We start from the raw sequence: 14,242 nt of genomic DNA, 5'->3' as shown, positions 1-14,242 counted from the left end.
AGCCTTGCAACTGTTTCACTCCATATGTAACTATGGTCTCTCTTAAAATGAAAGTTAAATTGTTGATATAAATTACCTTGCAGTGGAACAGTTTGAGGATTATGATCTTGTAACTCCAACTATGACCGCCTCTTTATTTTTCTTATAAATAGTCCAGGATTTTAAAAATTAAATGGTAGGTTTTATTGATTAATGTAAATTAAATTTCATAAACTGATAATAACATTTTAAATTCTCAAAGGATTAGATGCTTTTCTTGATTTGTAGGAAATACGGAGTCTTCCTTTTTATTGATTTTTGCGTATTGGAGACCATGTGTTGGTTTTAGTATATGCTGTACTCCTTCATAGAAAGCATCTGTGGAAATTATATTGGTAATCCTGTCTTTTTATTAAAAACAGGAATTTGGAAAATTTACAAGATTTACACTCTTTCTATTTAAGGTTTAAATTCTTCTCTTTAAATATGTTCACAGGGATGTTCAATAAAAATAAATTTTTATTTAATTTAGTATAAGATGATTGGGCCGCACGCAGTGGCTCACGCCTGTAATCCCAGCACTTTGGGAGGTTCAGGCAGTCGGATCACGAGATCAGGAGATTGTGACCATCCTGGCTAACACGGTGAAACCCTGTTTCTACTAAAAATGCAAAAAATTAGCCCGGCATGGTGGTGGGTTCCTGTAGTCCCAGCTACTCGGGAGGCTGAGGCAGGAGAATGGCATGAACCCAGGAGGCAGAGCTTGCAGTGAGCCAAGATCGCACCACTGCACTCCAACCTGGACAACAGAGCGAGAGTCCATCTCAAAAAATAATAAAATAAATAAAATAAGATGATCAGATGTTGAAATTTGGTTTTCAGTATAGATTTTACCCATAAATTTTAGGATAGTACCATTTAAGAAACGTTTATTGTAATAAATTGTGAATATTTGAAAAACTGTTTTGGTAATGAGGCAAATAAACATATTACTAAGTACATGAATTCACGTTTAGATGTTTGAAAATGAATTTCTAATGGAGTTAGAAATATTTTTTTAATTGCCTAAAATCTCTGTTCTATGATTTGAGGAAGTGTTTGCTTAATATTCTCTTTCTTAACAGGTATGATGAGTTCAAATTTGGCTGTACCTCTCTGAGAGTACCTCCAGATTTACTTTACCAAGTTAGGCATGATATCACAGTGTCCCCCAATGGAGTAGCTTTTGTCAAGGTAATACTCTCTTGTAAATGAAAGATAACAACTATGGCTTAACTTGTGGAGAGCTGATAATGGTTTAGATATTGTTGGCACATAATAGAAAAGAAAAACACCAAGTTTGCTTGAATATTTTATCTCAAAAAGTCAAAGATACAAGAATCGTCTAAGAAATCACTTCAGGAACAAACCAGTCACCTTGATTTTTCTTGAATTTAGGTTTTAAATCTTTAAATTGTTAAATTTTAGTTAATGAAATATTGAAAGAAATAAACAATACGCTTATACCTTCTGCCCTTTATTAGAACCAGGCCGACTTAAATAGCAACTTAATGGTCAAAATATATTACCTACAGAGATTTAAATTTCTTTAATGTGTAGATGCTACTAGTTGTTCTTCTACATTATTTTAAATTAAGACTATCTTAGAATTAATGATACTGTAATAGGCTTATTTATTATATTTTTAAGAAGATACCCAAACTGAAAATAGGATCCCTTTTTTCTCTCCTGTATCTCCCCTCAAAAGAGACAAAAGAAAACTTTATAAATTAAAGACAAATAAGAGAGATCTAAAAGATTATATTGCCTCTTATATGCCAACTTCATTCCTTTTCTATTTTCTTAGCAGTGAGTCTGTACTAGAATCATGAGACAGTAGAGTGGTTGATGGTAGAGGGGACCCCACCAGCCCTCAAATTCATTCTGGTGTACTATATCAAAAGTGGCATCATTCTCTATCAGTAAGAGGGAATGCTAAACTAAAATTAGCAATGTAGATGAAGAAAATTTTAACCGAAGAGTTCATGGTATGTTTCTTTTTGGAAAATTTTAAAATGTAGTATTTCTAGGGACTGATGTAGATGAGATCTACTTGGAGAAATGGAAATAGATTTTTTTTTAATTAAATGGGTCTTTATATAAAAATCAGTTTTCACATCACATTTCTGCAAATTTGGTCCCTGTTCTTTTTATCTTATGTCTTAAAACATTGTGGCTGCTTCAAAATGTACACCAAATGAATTAGAGGTTAGAATATGTTCTCATTGTCGCATATCTGGCAGCTTATTATCTCCCTTTAACAGCTTTTTTTAAAACTTGCGTCTACTTTTGGACCCAGTGTGTAAAGCTTAATAAAAATAGGATTTTTTAAATATTCAGGTGTGTGATGATCCTATACCTGAGATTTTGGTTGCTAGGTCCGACATGCATTACCTTGCACGTGTCTGTGAATCATCATCAAAGTTAATACTGTTTTGTGGTTTTCATTCCTACTGGAGTTCTCATAAATTCTCCCTAGTCTTGATTAATACAAATGATTTTTTTTTTTTTGGCATCAACAAATTTTATCACCTCACTATTCATCCCCTCTTCCAGATTGCTAATAAATATAGGCCGGAGGGGATGGCTTAGTGGTCTAAGCATCAGATTTGAAATACCTAGAGTCCCTGGAACTGCAGGTTTGAATGTCAGCAGAGTCAACCCAGCTCATCATTCTTCCAAGGTAGATAAATGGAGTTCCATGCAGATTTCTGTGTGGGGTCATTAGGATGAGATCTTTAAAAACTGAGTTGGTTATGAGTGATACAAGTCCCATCTGTCGTTTTGAAAGAATGGGGGTTTCTGTCAAAGTTTTGAACAAAATTTCCCTCTGAACTTGTTGTATGGTCACTTATGCACTAGTTGACATCCTCCTCCCTGGAGGTCTCTGAACTCACATGGAAGTGCTCTATTAGATTTATAAACATTGCAGGAACCATTTAGGAGAAAAATACTCTTCCAAGAAATAAAATGTGATGATTTTATATTGACGGCCACTAATACTATGGTCACTCTATTGTTAGCATGTTTCAATTCATGACAGTTGGCCATTATTATATTTTATGCTTCCTTCTTAATTATATAAATCTATAATGTTTGAGGGGTTTTAAACATTTTTTTTTTCTTTATGATAGCCTTCAGTAAGAAAAGGTGTACTACCAAGAATGCTTGAAGAAATTTTGAAGACTAGATTTATGGTGAAGCAGTCAATGAAGGCTTACAAGCAAGACAGAGCCCTGTCACGAATGCTTGATGCACGTCAGTTGGGACTTAAGCTGATAGCAAATGTCACATTTGGCTATACAGCTGCTAATTTTTCTGGGAGAATGCCATGCATTGAAGTAAGTGATACAAATCTGTAGTTTTTTCAAAAGAGACTAAAATATAGCGAGGCACAGTGGCACTCACCTTGTATTCCCAGTTACTTTGGAAGCTAAGGTGTGGTATGGGGGGCTTCAGCCCAGAGTTGAATCCTGCCTGGACAACACAGTGAGACCTCATCTCTTTTTAAAAAGAAAAAAAAAAGGCCAGGCATGGTGGCTCACACATGTAATCCCAACACTTTGGGACGCCGAGGCGGGCGGATCACGAGGTCAGGAGTCGCGACCAGCGTGGCCAACATGGTGAAACACGGTCTCTACTAAAAACACAAAAATTAGCTGGGTGTGGTTGTGGACACCTGTAATCCCAGTTATTCAAGAGGTTGAGGCAGGATAATCACTTGAATCCAGGAGGCAGAGGTTGCAGTGAGCCAAGATCGCACTCCAGCCTGGGTGACAGAACAAGACTTGGTCTCAAAAAAGTGGCTCACACCTATAACCCCAACACTTTGGGAGGCCAAGGCACGTAGATTACTTGAGCTCAGGAGTTTGAGACCAGCCTGGGCAACATGGTGAAACCCCATCTCTAACCAAAAATGCAAAAATTAGCCGGGCATAGTGTTATGTGCCTGTGGTTCCAGTTACTTGGGAGGCTGAGATGGGAGGGTCACTAGAGCCTTGGAAGTCAAGGTTGCAGTGAGCCATAATTGCACCACTGCATTCCAGCCTGGGTGACAGAACAAGACCCTGTGTCAAAAAAAAGAGAGAGACTAAAGCAGCATTAAATGAATGCCCTGTTCATTCAAGCATTTCATTTTGTTTTAAAACTTTAATAAACCATTTCATTTCTATGACATAGGATCAGTTTTTCTCATACCAAGCCTCAATATGTACATATTCTTGGGGATCTGTGACTTTTCTCTGTATCTCGGTGTCTTTATTCCAATGATCATTTTAGAAATTAGCATACACATATTTCTGCATTATCTTCATAACTATACTTTAACTTTCTATTAGCATGAAATTTCAGTGCCACCTTTGTAGCAGTTTTTACAACAACCTTGGTAGTGCATAATTCATTTTATGTATTGACAAGAGATCTGATTATAGTTATATTGGCTTGTCCAAATGTCACAATTAGCCAAGTGTGGTGGTTCACACTCGTGATCCCAACAACTCAGGAGTCTGAGGTAGGAGGATTGCTTGAGCCCAGGAGTTCAAGACTAGCCTAAGCAACATAGTGAGCCCTTGCCTCTATTAATACATAAAATTGAAAACTAAAAAAAATGTTTTAAGTCAGAATAAACAACAATCATTCCATATTTACTAGTATACCAGTAGATATAAAGCAGAACCTTTTTTGCAGTGATGAGTGACAGCTGAAAGACATTTTTCATAGAATAAGACTTAATTTCCTATTTACTAAGTTAAGGTGTTTATTTGATACAAATACAATATAGTGTGACAGGGTAATATAATAATATACTGCTGAGTGAGAAAAGAACAGAATAGCTTGTTATATTGTGATCTTTTCGTGCCAAATGAAGGCCAGAGGACATTGTGGTATATCATATTTGCATTAGTTCAGTAAGAGAAAAACAAAGAAAGCATAAAGTCTTCACACAGCTCACAGTAGGCAAAATGAACTCCAAAAACATGAGCAAGGCAGGAGTGGCATATTCACATTGAAAGCAGCAAAATACCATCTCTAGTGAAAACTTAATATTGTTAACTTGAATATTTTGGTACAGTAATATGATTTTGTGCTGTATAAATTTTTTTATGGTTGCACTGTAAAGGCTGTAAGCAATAAAAGTTTGTATCTAGGTTTATATTTGTATACTTTTAGGTGAGATAAAAAATACTTTGTTAGTCCTGAGGGTTCATATTAATACATTTGAAAAGCACTGATCGATATGATCTAGCAGAAAAAAAATGGAAATGGTATTACTAATGGAAAACCAAAAGATATCCTTTTTTTTTTTTTTTTTTTTGAAACAGGGTCTTGCTTTGTCGCCCAGGCTAGAGTGCAGTGGCTTAACCACATGCTTGTCCCAAATCCTTTCTTAGGGGCCATTTCCACATTTCCCTAATTTCTTCCCACCTCTCAGTTTTAAAAGTGTTTATTAATGTATTTTAGTAATAAAACAATGCAGAAATACTATTTTAAAAATATGTAAATACTGTAACTCTAGAATAACCAGAATTTGGGAGGATTTTTGAACTAGCAGTGGAAGTTTAGGAATAGAGTTTCACCAGGGAGTACGTTCCTGCTTTGCATGATGAACTCAGACTGCCAAGCAATACCTGCTTCCTTGACCCTGGTCTTCTCAGCTATTCTCAGGTTAATGACTGCAAGCATGCATTTGGCCCCTCATCATATGCTAACTTCACAACAATACAGTGTTAACTTCTAGGTGAAATCATGAGTGGAAAAAGCAGCTAAAAATCACAGAAAGAGCCTCTTATGAATAAGTGAAAAGTTAGCACCAATCAAGTAACAATGGAAGGTATCAGCCACTTTTTTTTTTTAAAGGGCAGATGGCTTCATTCTTTTTTATGGCTGTATGATATTCTATTGTACACATAATATGGCATTTCCTTTATCCATTCACCCGTTGATGGACACTTAGGTTGCTTCCATATCTTGACTGCTATTGTGAATAGTGCTGCAGTAAATATGGGAGTGCAGATATCTATTCAATGTCCCAATGTCCTTTTTTTTTTTTTTTTTTTTTTTGGATGTATACCCAGGAGTGGGATATCTGGATCATATGGTAGTTCTATTTTTAGATTTTTGCGGCACCTCCATATTGTTCTACATAGTGACTCTACTAATTTACATTCCCACTAACAGTGGGTTCCCCTTTCTCCACATCCTTGCCAGCATTCGTTATTGCCTGTTTTTTGGATAAAAGCCATTTTAGCTGGAGTGAGAAGACATCTCATTATAATTTTGATTTGAATTTCTCTGATTAGTAATATTAGTCATTTGTCATCTTTTGAGAAATGTCTGTTCAGACCTTTTGTGCATTTTTAATCTAATTATTTGGTTTTTTTTCCCTACTGAGTTGTTTAAGTTCCTTACGTATTCTGGTTATTAATCCCACGTCAGATGGGTGGTTTGCAGATATTTTCTCCCATTCTGTGGGTTGTCTCTTCACTTTGTTGATTATTTCCTTTACTGTGCAGAAGGTTTTTAGCTTTATGTGATCCCATTTGTCCAGTAATCAGCCCTAAAAAAGAATAAAATCCTGTCATTTGCAAAACACGGATGGAACTGAAGGACATTATGCTAAGTGAAATAAGCTAGACAGAGAAAGACAAATATCACATGTTCTTACTCATGTGGAAACTAAAAAAAATTAGTGAACTCATGGAGATAGAGAGTAGAATGATGGTTGCCAGAGGCTGTGAAGTGGGGAAGGAGGGAGATAAAGTGGAAATGATTAATGAGTACAAAAATACAATTAGAATGAATAAAATCTAGTATTTGGTAGCACAGTAGAGTATAGTGAACTGCAACTTATTGTATATTTTTAAATAACTAAAAGAATGGAATTGAAATGTCTAACACAAATAAATGATAAGTGCTTGAGGTGATGGGTATCCCAGTTACCCTGATTTGATCATTACACACTGTCTGCCTGTGTACATCATATGTACAACATATACATATATATACAAGTTATCTATCCAGAATAATTAAAACCTTTAAAAGCGGGAGGCGAATGGATTACTGTCTGTGGTCTCCTGCTTTCCTTCAGAGAACACATAATCAAAAAAGTGCAGACCTGGACTGTCATAGAGAAAGATAAGATTTTGTAAGCATATAAGGAGAATATGGAGAATAAATAAATGTAGCTAATAGTTGGAGGTTAATGTCTCTGTCTCAGTACTATCATAGAGAAAGACAAGACTTTGTCAGCAAAAATTCCTATGAAGAGAATATGGAGAATAAAGTAGCTAATAGTGGAGGTTAATGCCTCTGTCTTAGTTGGACTTCATAAATTAAAATTTTTGTATGTTGACAGTTTTCTACTAAACTATTGGTCATTCATATTTATGATAAAGGTATATTTGTGCCTTTTTAAAAATTGAACTTTATTTCTTTTTATGTCTCTTCAGAAAATTAATTTTTACTTAAAAAAATTTGTTTTTATTAACTTTTGAGCATCCCCAGTCATGGCCTAAATTGTGAAACCATTTCTTTTCCTCTTTTAAATCCTCTCTTAGCCCTTTAATGAAGTAATGCTTTTCAGGTTAGGAACCTTACCATAAAGTAGCAGAATCTGTTAATTTAATTACTTCTCCTTCCCTCTTCCACCTCCCCCTCACTCTAGTGCTGCTGAATTCTTACTACATGGTCTTCAGGGGTAACTGCAGAGTTCTGACTCTTTTGGGTATAACTTTAATGGGTCAGAGTAAGAGCATTAGGCAGACATTTAAGACCGCTATGTATATGTACAAGTATATACTTACTTGTAAGTATATATTTCAGAAGTGTATTTGACTTTGACGCTAAGATGGCTTGCTCATGCAACTCTTTGTCCTCACATATTTAAAAGTTGACCTTGTCCGGGCACAGTGGCCTGTAATTCCAGCACTTTGGGAGGCCAAGGCGGGCGGATCACGAGGTCAGGAGATCGAGACCATCCTTACTAACACAGTGAAACCCCACCTCTACTAAAATACAAAAAAATTAGCCGGGCGTGGTGGCGGGCACCTTTAGTCCCAGCTACTCGGGAGGCTGAGGCAGCAGAATGGTGTGAACCCAGGAGGCGGAGCTTGCAGTGAGCCCAGATCGCGCCACTGCACTCCAGCCTGAGCGACAGAGCAAGACTCCATCTCAAATGAATAAATAAATAAATAAATAAAATAAAATAAAATAAAAGTTGACCTTGTTTGAAAGTGGCGGCAGGTAACAGAACATTTTATTCAATTTGAGTTTCCATTAGATAACATGATTTTTGTAATGTATTAAGTTATAGTTTACATTCTCAAGATTTTCTATTGTACTAGAGGTCTCAGCAGAATTCATAATCTTAATTTAAAACCCAAGGCCAGGCGTGGTGGCTCACACCTGTAATTCCAACACTTTGGGAGGCTGAGGCAGGTAGATCATTTGAGGCCAGGAGTTCAAGACCAGCCTGGCCATCATGGCAAACCCCATCTACTAAAAATATGAAAAATAGCAGGGCAGGGTGGCGCACGCCTATAATCCCAGCTACTCAGGAGACTGAGGCATGAGAATTGCTTGAACCCAGGAGGCAGAGGTTGCAGTGAGCCAAGATCACACCACTGCACTCCAGCCTGGGCGACAGAACGAGACTCTGTTTCAAAATAAATAAATAAATCAGAATAAATAAATAAATCCCAACTCATTTCTACCAGTTTTATTATTTATTCCCTTGTTCATATACCTAATATGTCCTTTGTAATGCAACTTTAAACAGCCTTTTAAATACTATTCAATCCTACATTTAGTAATTCAAGTTTTACAGTAAAGGGAGAAGGATCATTATTGCTATTGTTTGCTTCTTAACACAAAAAAAACAAAAAATGTGCAGTTTGCATTTTAAAATTGTAAAGGGAATGCTCCATTTATGTTTTATGTTGAATGACAACTTTTCCCACTCTTAGCTTCAATTAGTTTAATAAATAAAACAGCATTGTTATATAGTCTCTTTACTTAACTGTAAATCTCATTAGCATGCTTTTCATATTTGTCAAGGCCCAGCATCTACTTGTTTTGTAAATTCATGCCATGGTCACTGTTAAAATTCACTAATCACAAATGGAAAAAACCTTCCTAGATATATATCTACCTATTTAATTTAAATTGAACACTTTTAATATATTTCCCATCATATAATTAGATACATTTTTCCTTGTATAACTAGTCACAAGATTGAAGTTCAGCATTAACTTTAATGATATTGAGAAACATTGTCATCAACAGTTCAACAGAAAAATTTTGAGAGATACACGTATGTATACTCATGCACCCACAAAGAATGCTTTTTTGCCTAATGAGCTGTAAGGGCACATAAGAAAGTTCTTGAATAGTTCGGGCACAGTGGCTCACACCTGTAATCCCAGTACTTTGGGAGGCCGAGGTGGGCGGATCACGAGGTCAAGAGTTCGAGACTAGCCTGGCCAATATGGTGAAACCCCGTCTCTACTAAAAAAAATAGAAAAATTAACTGGGTATGGTGGTGTGCGCCTGTAGTCCTAGCTACTCAGGAGGCTGAGGCAAGAGAATCGCTTGAACCCAAGAGGCAGAGGTTGCACTGAGCCGAGATCACGCCACTGCACTCCAGCCTGGGTGACAGAGTGAGACTCCTCAGGAAAAAAAAAAAAAAAAGAACTTGAATAAACAAGAATTATTCTTCCAAGAATCCAGTGTAGCTGTGTACCTTGTAACAAGTGCAGTCCACTTACTGTTACACTCAAAGACAAGTCTGCACATCGATTGGTCCTTTCAAATTCTTCACCTCAGTTTCTTCTTGAGTACTTGGAGAAAGAATGATGCATTGATTTCTTTTTTAAGTTCTTTTCTCCTTGTTTCGTTTCTGGAAATATTTAGTAATTAAATGTATTATATGTTAAAGTCTGTTGACTTACACTGAGCTATGTTAAGAAATTATTTCCAATGTGTTTGTACCAACAGGTTGGCGATAGTATTGTTCACAAAGCCAGAGAGACCTTGGAACGAGCTATTAAACTGGTGAATGATACCAAGAAATGGGGGGCTAGGGTTGTATATGGCGATACTGACAGGTAATGGGTTTTTGGTTTTGTGGTTGTCTTTTTGCATCTGTCCACATCTTCATTTCAGTGTTTAAAATGGCTTACAGGAATCCTTTCTAAAAATAGAGTTCTGAGTCCTTTCCAGTCCTTACGATCTCATGATCAGAGTTAACACAGATCCTGATTTACCAGATATGATCATAAGAGACAGTTTGTGTCCTGAGCCACAAACTGTGAAGATTCCTATGGCTTCACTCCAGGTAGCTCTTAGCCAAGTAGATAGTGATCTGTAAACTAACTGTGTACGCAGGAGTCTAGTTTATTTAAAGAAACTACTTTTAATGTGAATAATTCCTCTAATATAGCTGCAACTCTCTGAATTTAAGTGTATATCTTAAAATAATTAAACTGTTTTTGAAGGGCAATTGCCAGAACCGTGAGTGGTTAACTTACCACTCAGCCCCAGAATATGTTGACCTTCTAAGAGAAGTGCATATAGGCAAATGCAGTTTTCCATTTGACTCCAGAGGGTCCACAGACTTACTCAAGCCCATTATTTATGGATTGGCAAATAATGTGCCTGCATTTGAAGGCACATTATTAATAATGTAAGTTATTAACACCAGCTTGCATGCTTCCTTGTTTGCTGTGATAATTTTCAGGTTTCAGTTATTTATGTAACATCTTTTTTGCATGGCTTATTGAAATTCTTCTAGAATGTAGGCACTATGCACATTTCTTACAGTGAAATTTTTTCCCTGTTGGGGACTTAGAGTCACGGTGTGAACATGCTAAGAGCACCTGCCTCAAGACCTCTGATCTCTTTACAGTCCAACAGAGCAATAGGAGATAATGCTTCTAATCATTAAATAGCTTATAAGTAATCTTTGAATAGCATTTAATCTTATCCAGTTCTTTAAAATGTTCATACAGACAGCATAATCATATTAATGCTGAATGAGACTTTGCCTCATAGAGCAGCTGTTTCATTACCAGCAGGTGGGGATAGTTTCAAATTATCCAGGCCCTAATTATCCATATTCTCTCCTGTTCCTCATAAAAAGCCACTTCTTAGTTTGGCTTTGGTTATTTTACTGTTCTGTGAAACTACTTCTGCTGGGTATTCTAGCAAAATAAGAGTTAATAAAATAAGCTCTGCATTTGTTAGCAGAACTTAAAAAATATTTAGGGAAAAATGTTAATCCTTTAACTTATTGATTTTAATTCAGAGGCTATCCATGTTGTTGACAGCATTCAGAAGTCAGCATGATTCTGATTGTAGTTACATTATTTACCCTTTAAGATCTATAAGAAGTCAAGCTACAAAAAATAACAGAATGTCAGAGCCGGAAGGGATTTTGATATTATTTAGGCCAGCAGTTTTCATACTATTGGGAGATCTTAGAATGTGCCTCAAATGATGCTTATTAAGAACAAATTTCCCTAAGATAAGAAATTTAAGATCTTGCAAGCAGTCAGTAAAGAGCCATGAATTGATATTCAGTGTTTTGATTCCTAACTGATGCTTTCTCTCTACATCAGATTTTATAGTTATTATATGATTCCAGTCAAAGGAAATTTACTTGCAATGTCATTAAAACTTTTGATCACTATTCACTACCTGATACATTCAACAAACATTGTCCAGGCATGCTGACTCATGCTTGAAATTCTGGCACTTTGGGAGGCCAAGGCAGGCGGATTGCTTGAGCCCAGAAGTTCAAGACCAGCTTGGGCAACAAAGTGCAACCCTGTCTCTACAAAAAATTTAAAAATCAGCCAGCCATGGTGGTGTGCACCTGTACTCCTAGCTACTTGGGAGGCTGTGAGGTAGGAAGATCGCTTGAACCCGGGAGTTCAAGGCTGTAGTCAACCATGATCATGCCACTGCACTCCAGCCTGGGTGACAGAATGAGACCCTGTCTCAAAAACAAGAAACCTAAATGTTTAGTGACATCTGTATGAGGGCAGTTCACAACAGTGTCACCCTGGCAGAATACAAGTAAGTTCTTGAAGGGGGCCAAAAAAAATGTACCATAGTTTTTGGCCCCACAGTGGGCCAACAATATTTTACTCCTTAGTAATTACTTTCTCTTGTTAAATATAATTTAAATTTATTTATTTATTTGCCTTGGAAGGACAACGATGAAAGGTTGAGAAACACTGCTCTTGGGATAATAGGTAATATTTGGTGGAGTGCAAAAGAGTTCCTGGCTGGGCGCAGTCGCTCACGCCTATAATGCCAGCACTTTGGTAGGCTAAGGCGGGCAGATCACCTGAGGTCAGGAGTTTGAGACCAGCCTGACCATATGGGGAAACCCCATCTCTACTAAAAATACAAAATTAGCTGGGTGTGGTGGTGCATGCCTATAATCCCAGTTACTCAGGAGGCTGAGGCAGGAGAATTGCTAGAACCCAGGAGGCAGAAGTTGCGGTGAGCCAAGATTGCACCGTTGCACTCCAGCCTGGGCAACAACAGTGAAACTGTGTCTCAAAAGAAAAAAAAAAAGGCCGGCGTGGTGGCTCACACCTGTAATCCCCGCACTTTGGGAGGCCGAGACAGGTGGATCACCTGAGGTCAGGAGTTCAAGATCAGCCTGGCCAACGTGATGAAACCCCCTCTCTACTAAAAATTTAAAAAATTAGCTGAGTGTGGTGGTACATGCCTATAATCCTAGCTACTCAGGAGGCTGAGGCAGGAGAATCGTTTGAACGTGGAAAGTGGAGGTTGCAGTGAGCCAAAATCGCGCCACTGCACTCCAGCCTGGGCAACAGAGTGAAACTCCATCTCAGAAAAAAAAAGAGTTCCCAACTGTGAGTGAGGAGACCTGGATTCTCTTTCTAATTATACTCCTAGATGATGGCATAGCCATTAATAAGTCATTTTGCCTCTCTGAGGCTTAGTTACCTCTTCATCAAAATGAAGGAAATCTGATAGATGAAGGCAAATGACCTTCCAATTATGATGACATTCCAATTATACTTTTTAGTTATTCTTAAATGTACAATAAATTATTGTTGACTGTAATCGCTCTGTTGTGCTATCAAATACTAGGTCTTATTCTAACTATATTTTTGTACCCATTAACCATCCGCACTTCCCCACACATACACAGTACCTTTCCCAGCCCCTGGCAACCTAGTAGAAAAAGGCCGGGGCGGTGGCTCACACCTGTAATCCCTGCACTTTGGGAGGCCGAGACAAGTTATCACCGGAGGAGTGATTGCTCTCTCCATTTTTTTGAGACGGAGTCTCGCTCTGCCCCCAGGCTGGAGTGCAGTAGCGCGATCTTGGCTCACTGCAAGCTCCACCTCCGGGGTTCATGCTGTTCTCCTACCTCAGCCTCCCAAGTAGCTGGGACTACAGGCGGCTGCCACCATGCCCGGCTAATTTTTTGTGTATTTAGTAGAGACGGGGTTTCACCATGTTAGCCAGGATGGTCTCAATCTCCTGACCTCGTGATCCGCCCGCCTCAGCCTCCCAAAGTGCTGGGATTACAGGAGTAGAAACTCATTTTAAAACAGTGTTTCTTATTGTAGGCTAGTCACTTCCATTCTGTCACATGACAAAAACTTCATTCTGTCCAGCCTTCTTGAAGCTTAGCTCCAAATCAAAGTGGCCAAAACAGCTTAGATGGATTCAAACAAACTCACATTACTGGGTAAAGTCTCAAATATAGACCCTATAGTAATAACTTTTTTTTTTTTAAAGTCTCTGTTGCCCAAGCTGGAGCACAGTGGCACAATCTCGGCTCACTGCAACCTCCACCTCCCGGGTTCAAGTAATTTTCTTGCCTCATCCTCCCGAATAACTGGGACTACAGGCATGCGCCACCATACCCAGCTAATTTTTGTTTTTTTAGTAGAGATGGGGTTTCACCGTGTTGGCCAGACTGGTCTTGAACTCCTGACCTCGTGATCCACCCACCTCGGCCTCCCAAAGTGCTGGGATTACAGGCATGAGCCACCGCACCTGGCCAATAATAACTTTTAAGATGTGAAGTATATATACCTTTATCATTTTTATGGAATTATAATTTTTAACATGTATAATATTATGTAATAAAATATAAAAATGTATAGGCCCAAGTTACCAGCTACCATGCCAGTCAAGATATAGAACACTTTTTATCACCGTAAAAAGTTTTCTC

At 37.8% G+C, this 14,242-nt stretch overlaps 1 protein-coding gene across 5 annotated transcripts in view; it reads left to right on the top strand.

Moving 5' to 3' along the window:
* REV3L (REV3 like, DNA directed polymerase zeta catalytic subunit) overlaps positions 1–14,242 on the top strand; it is a 189,390-nt gene that overhangs the window by 153,177 nt on the left and 21,971 nt on the right. For 4 of the 5 annotated variants that reach the window (XM_015137570.3, XM_077999288.1, XM_028847040.2 and 1 more), the window contains 3 exons: positions 1,104–1,212; positions 3,153–3,359; positions 10,012–10,121. In XM_015137570.3, the coding sequence (XP_014993056.3) occupies positions 1,104–1,212; positions 3,153–3,359; positions 10,012–10,121 (426 nt within the window). Of the gene's footprint in view, positions 1–1,103; positions 1,213–2,574; positions 2,702–3,152; positions 3,360–10,011; positions 10,122–14,242 lie in introns of all 5 variants that reach the window. The other variant, XR_013416164.1, reaches the window with a different exon arrangement.

Source organism: Macaca mulatta, chromosome 4 (assembly GCF_049350105.2).
Source record: "Macaca mulatta isolate MMU2019108-1 chromosome 4, T2T-MMU8v2.0, whole genome shotgun sequence".
Taxonomy (NCBI): domain Eukaryota; kingdom Metazoa; phylum Chordata; class Mammalia; order Primates; family Cercopithecidae; genus Macaca; species Macaca mulatta.
The sequence above is the reverse complement of the archived record's forward strand: the minus strand, read 5'-3'. Positions and strand labels throughout refer to the sequence as shown.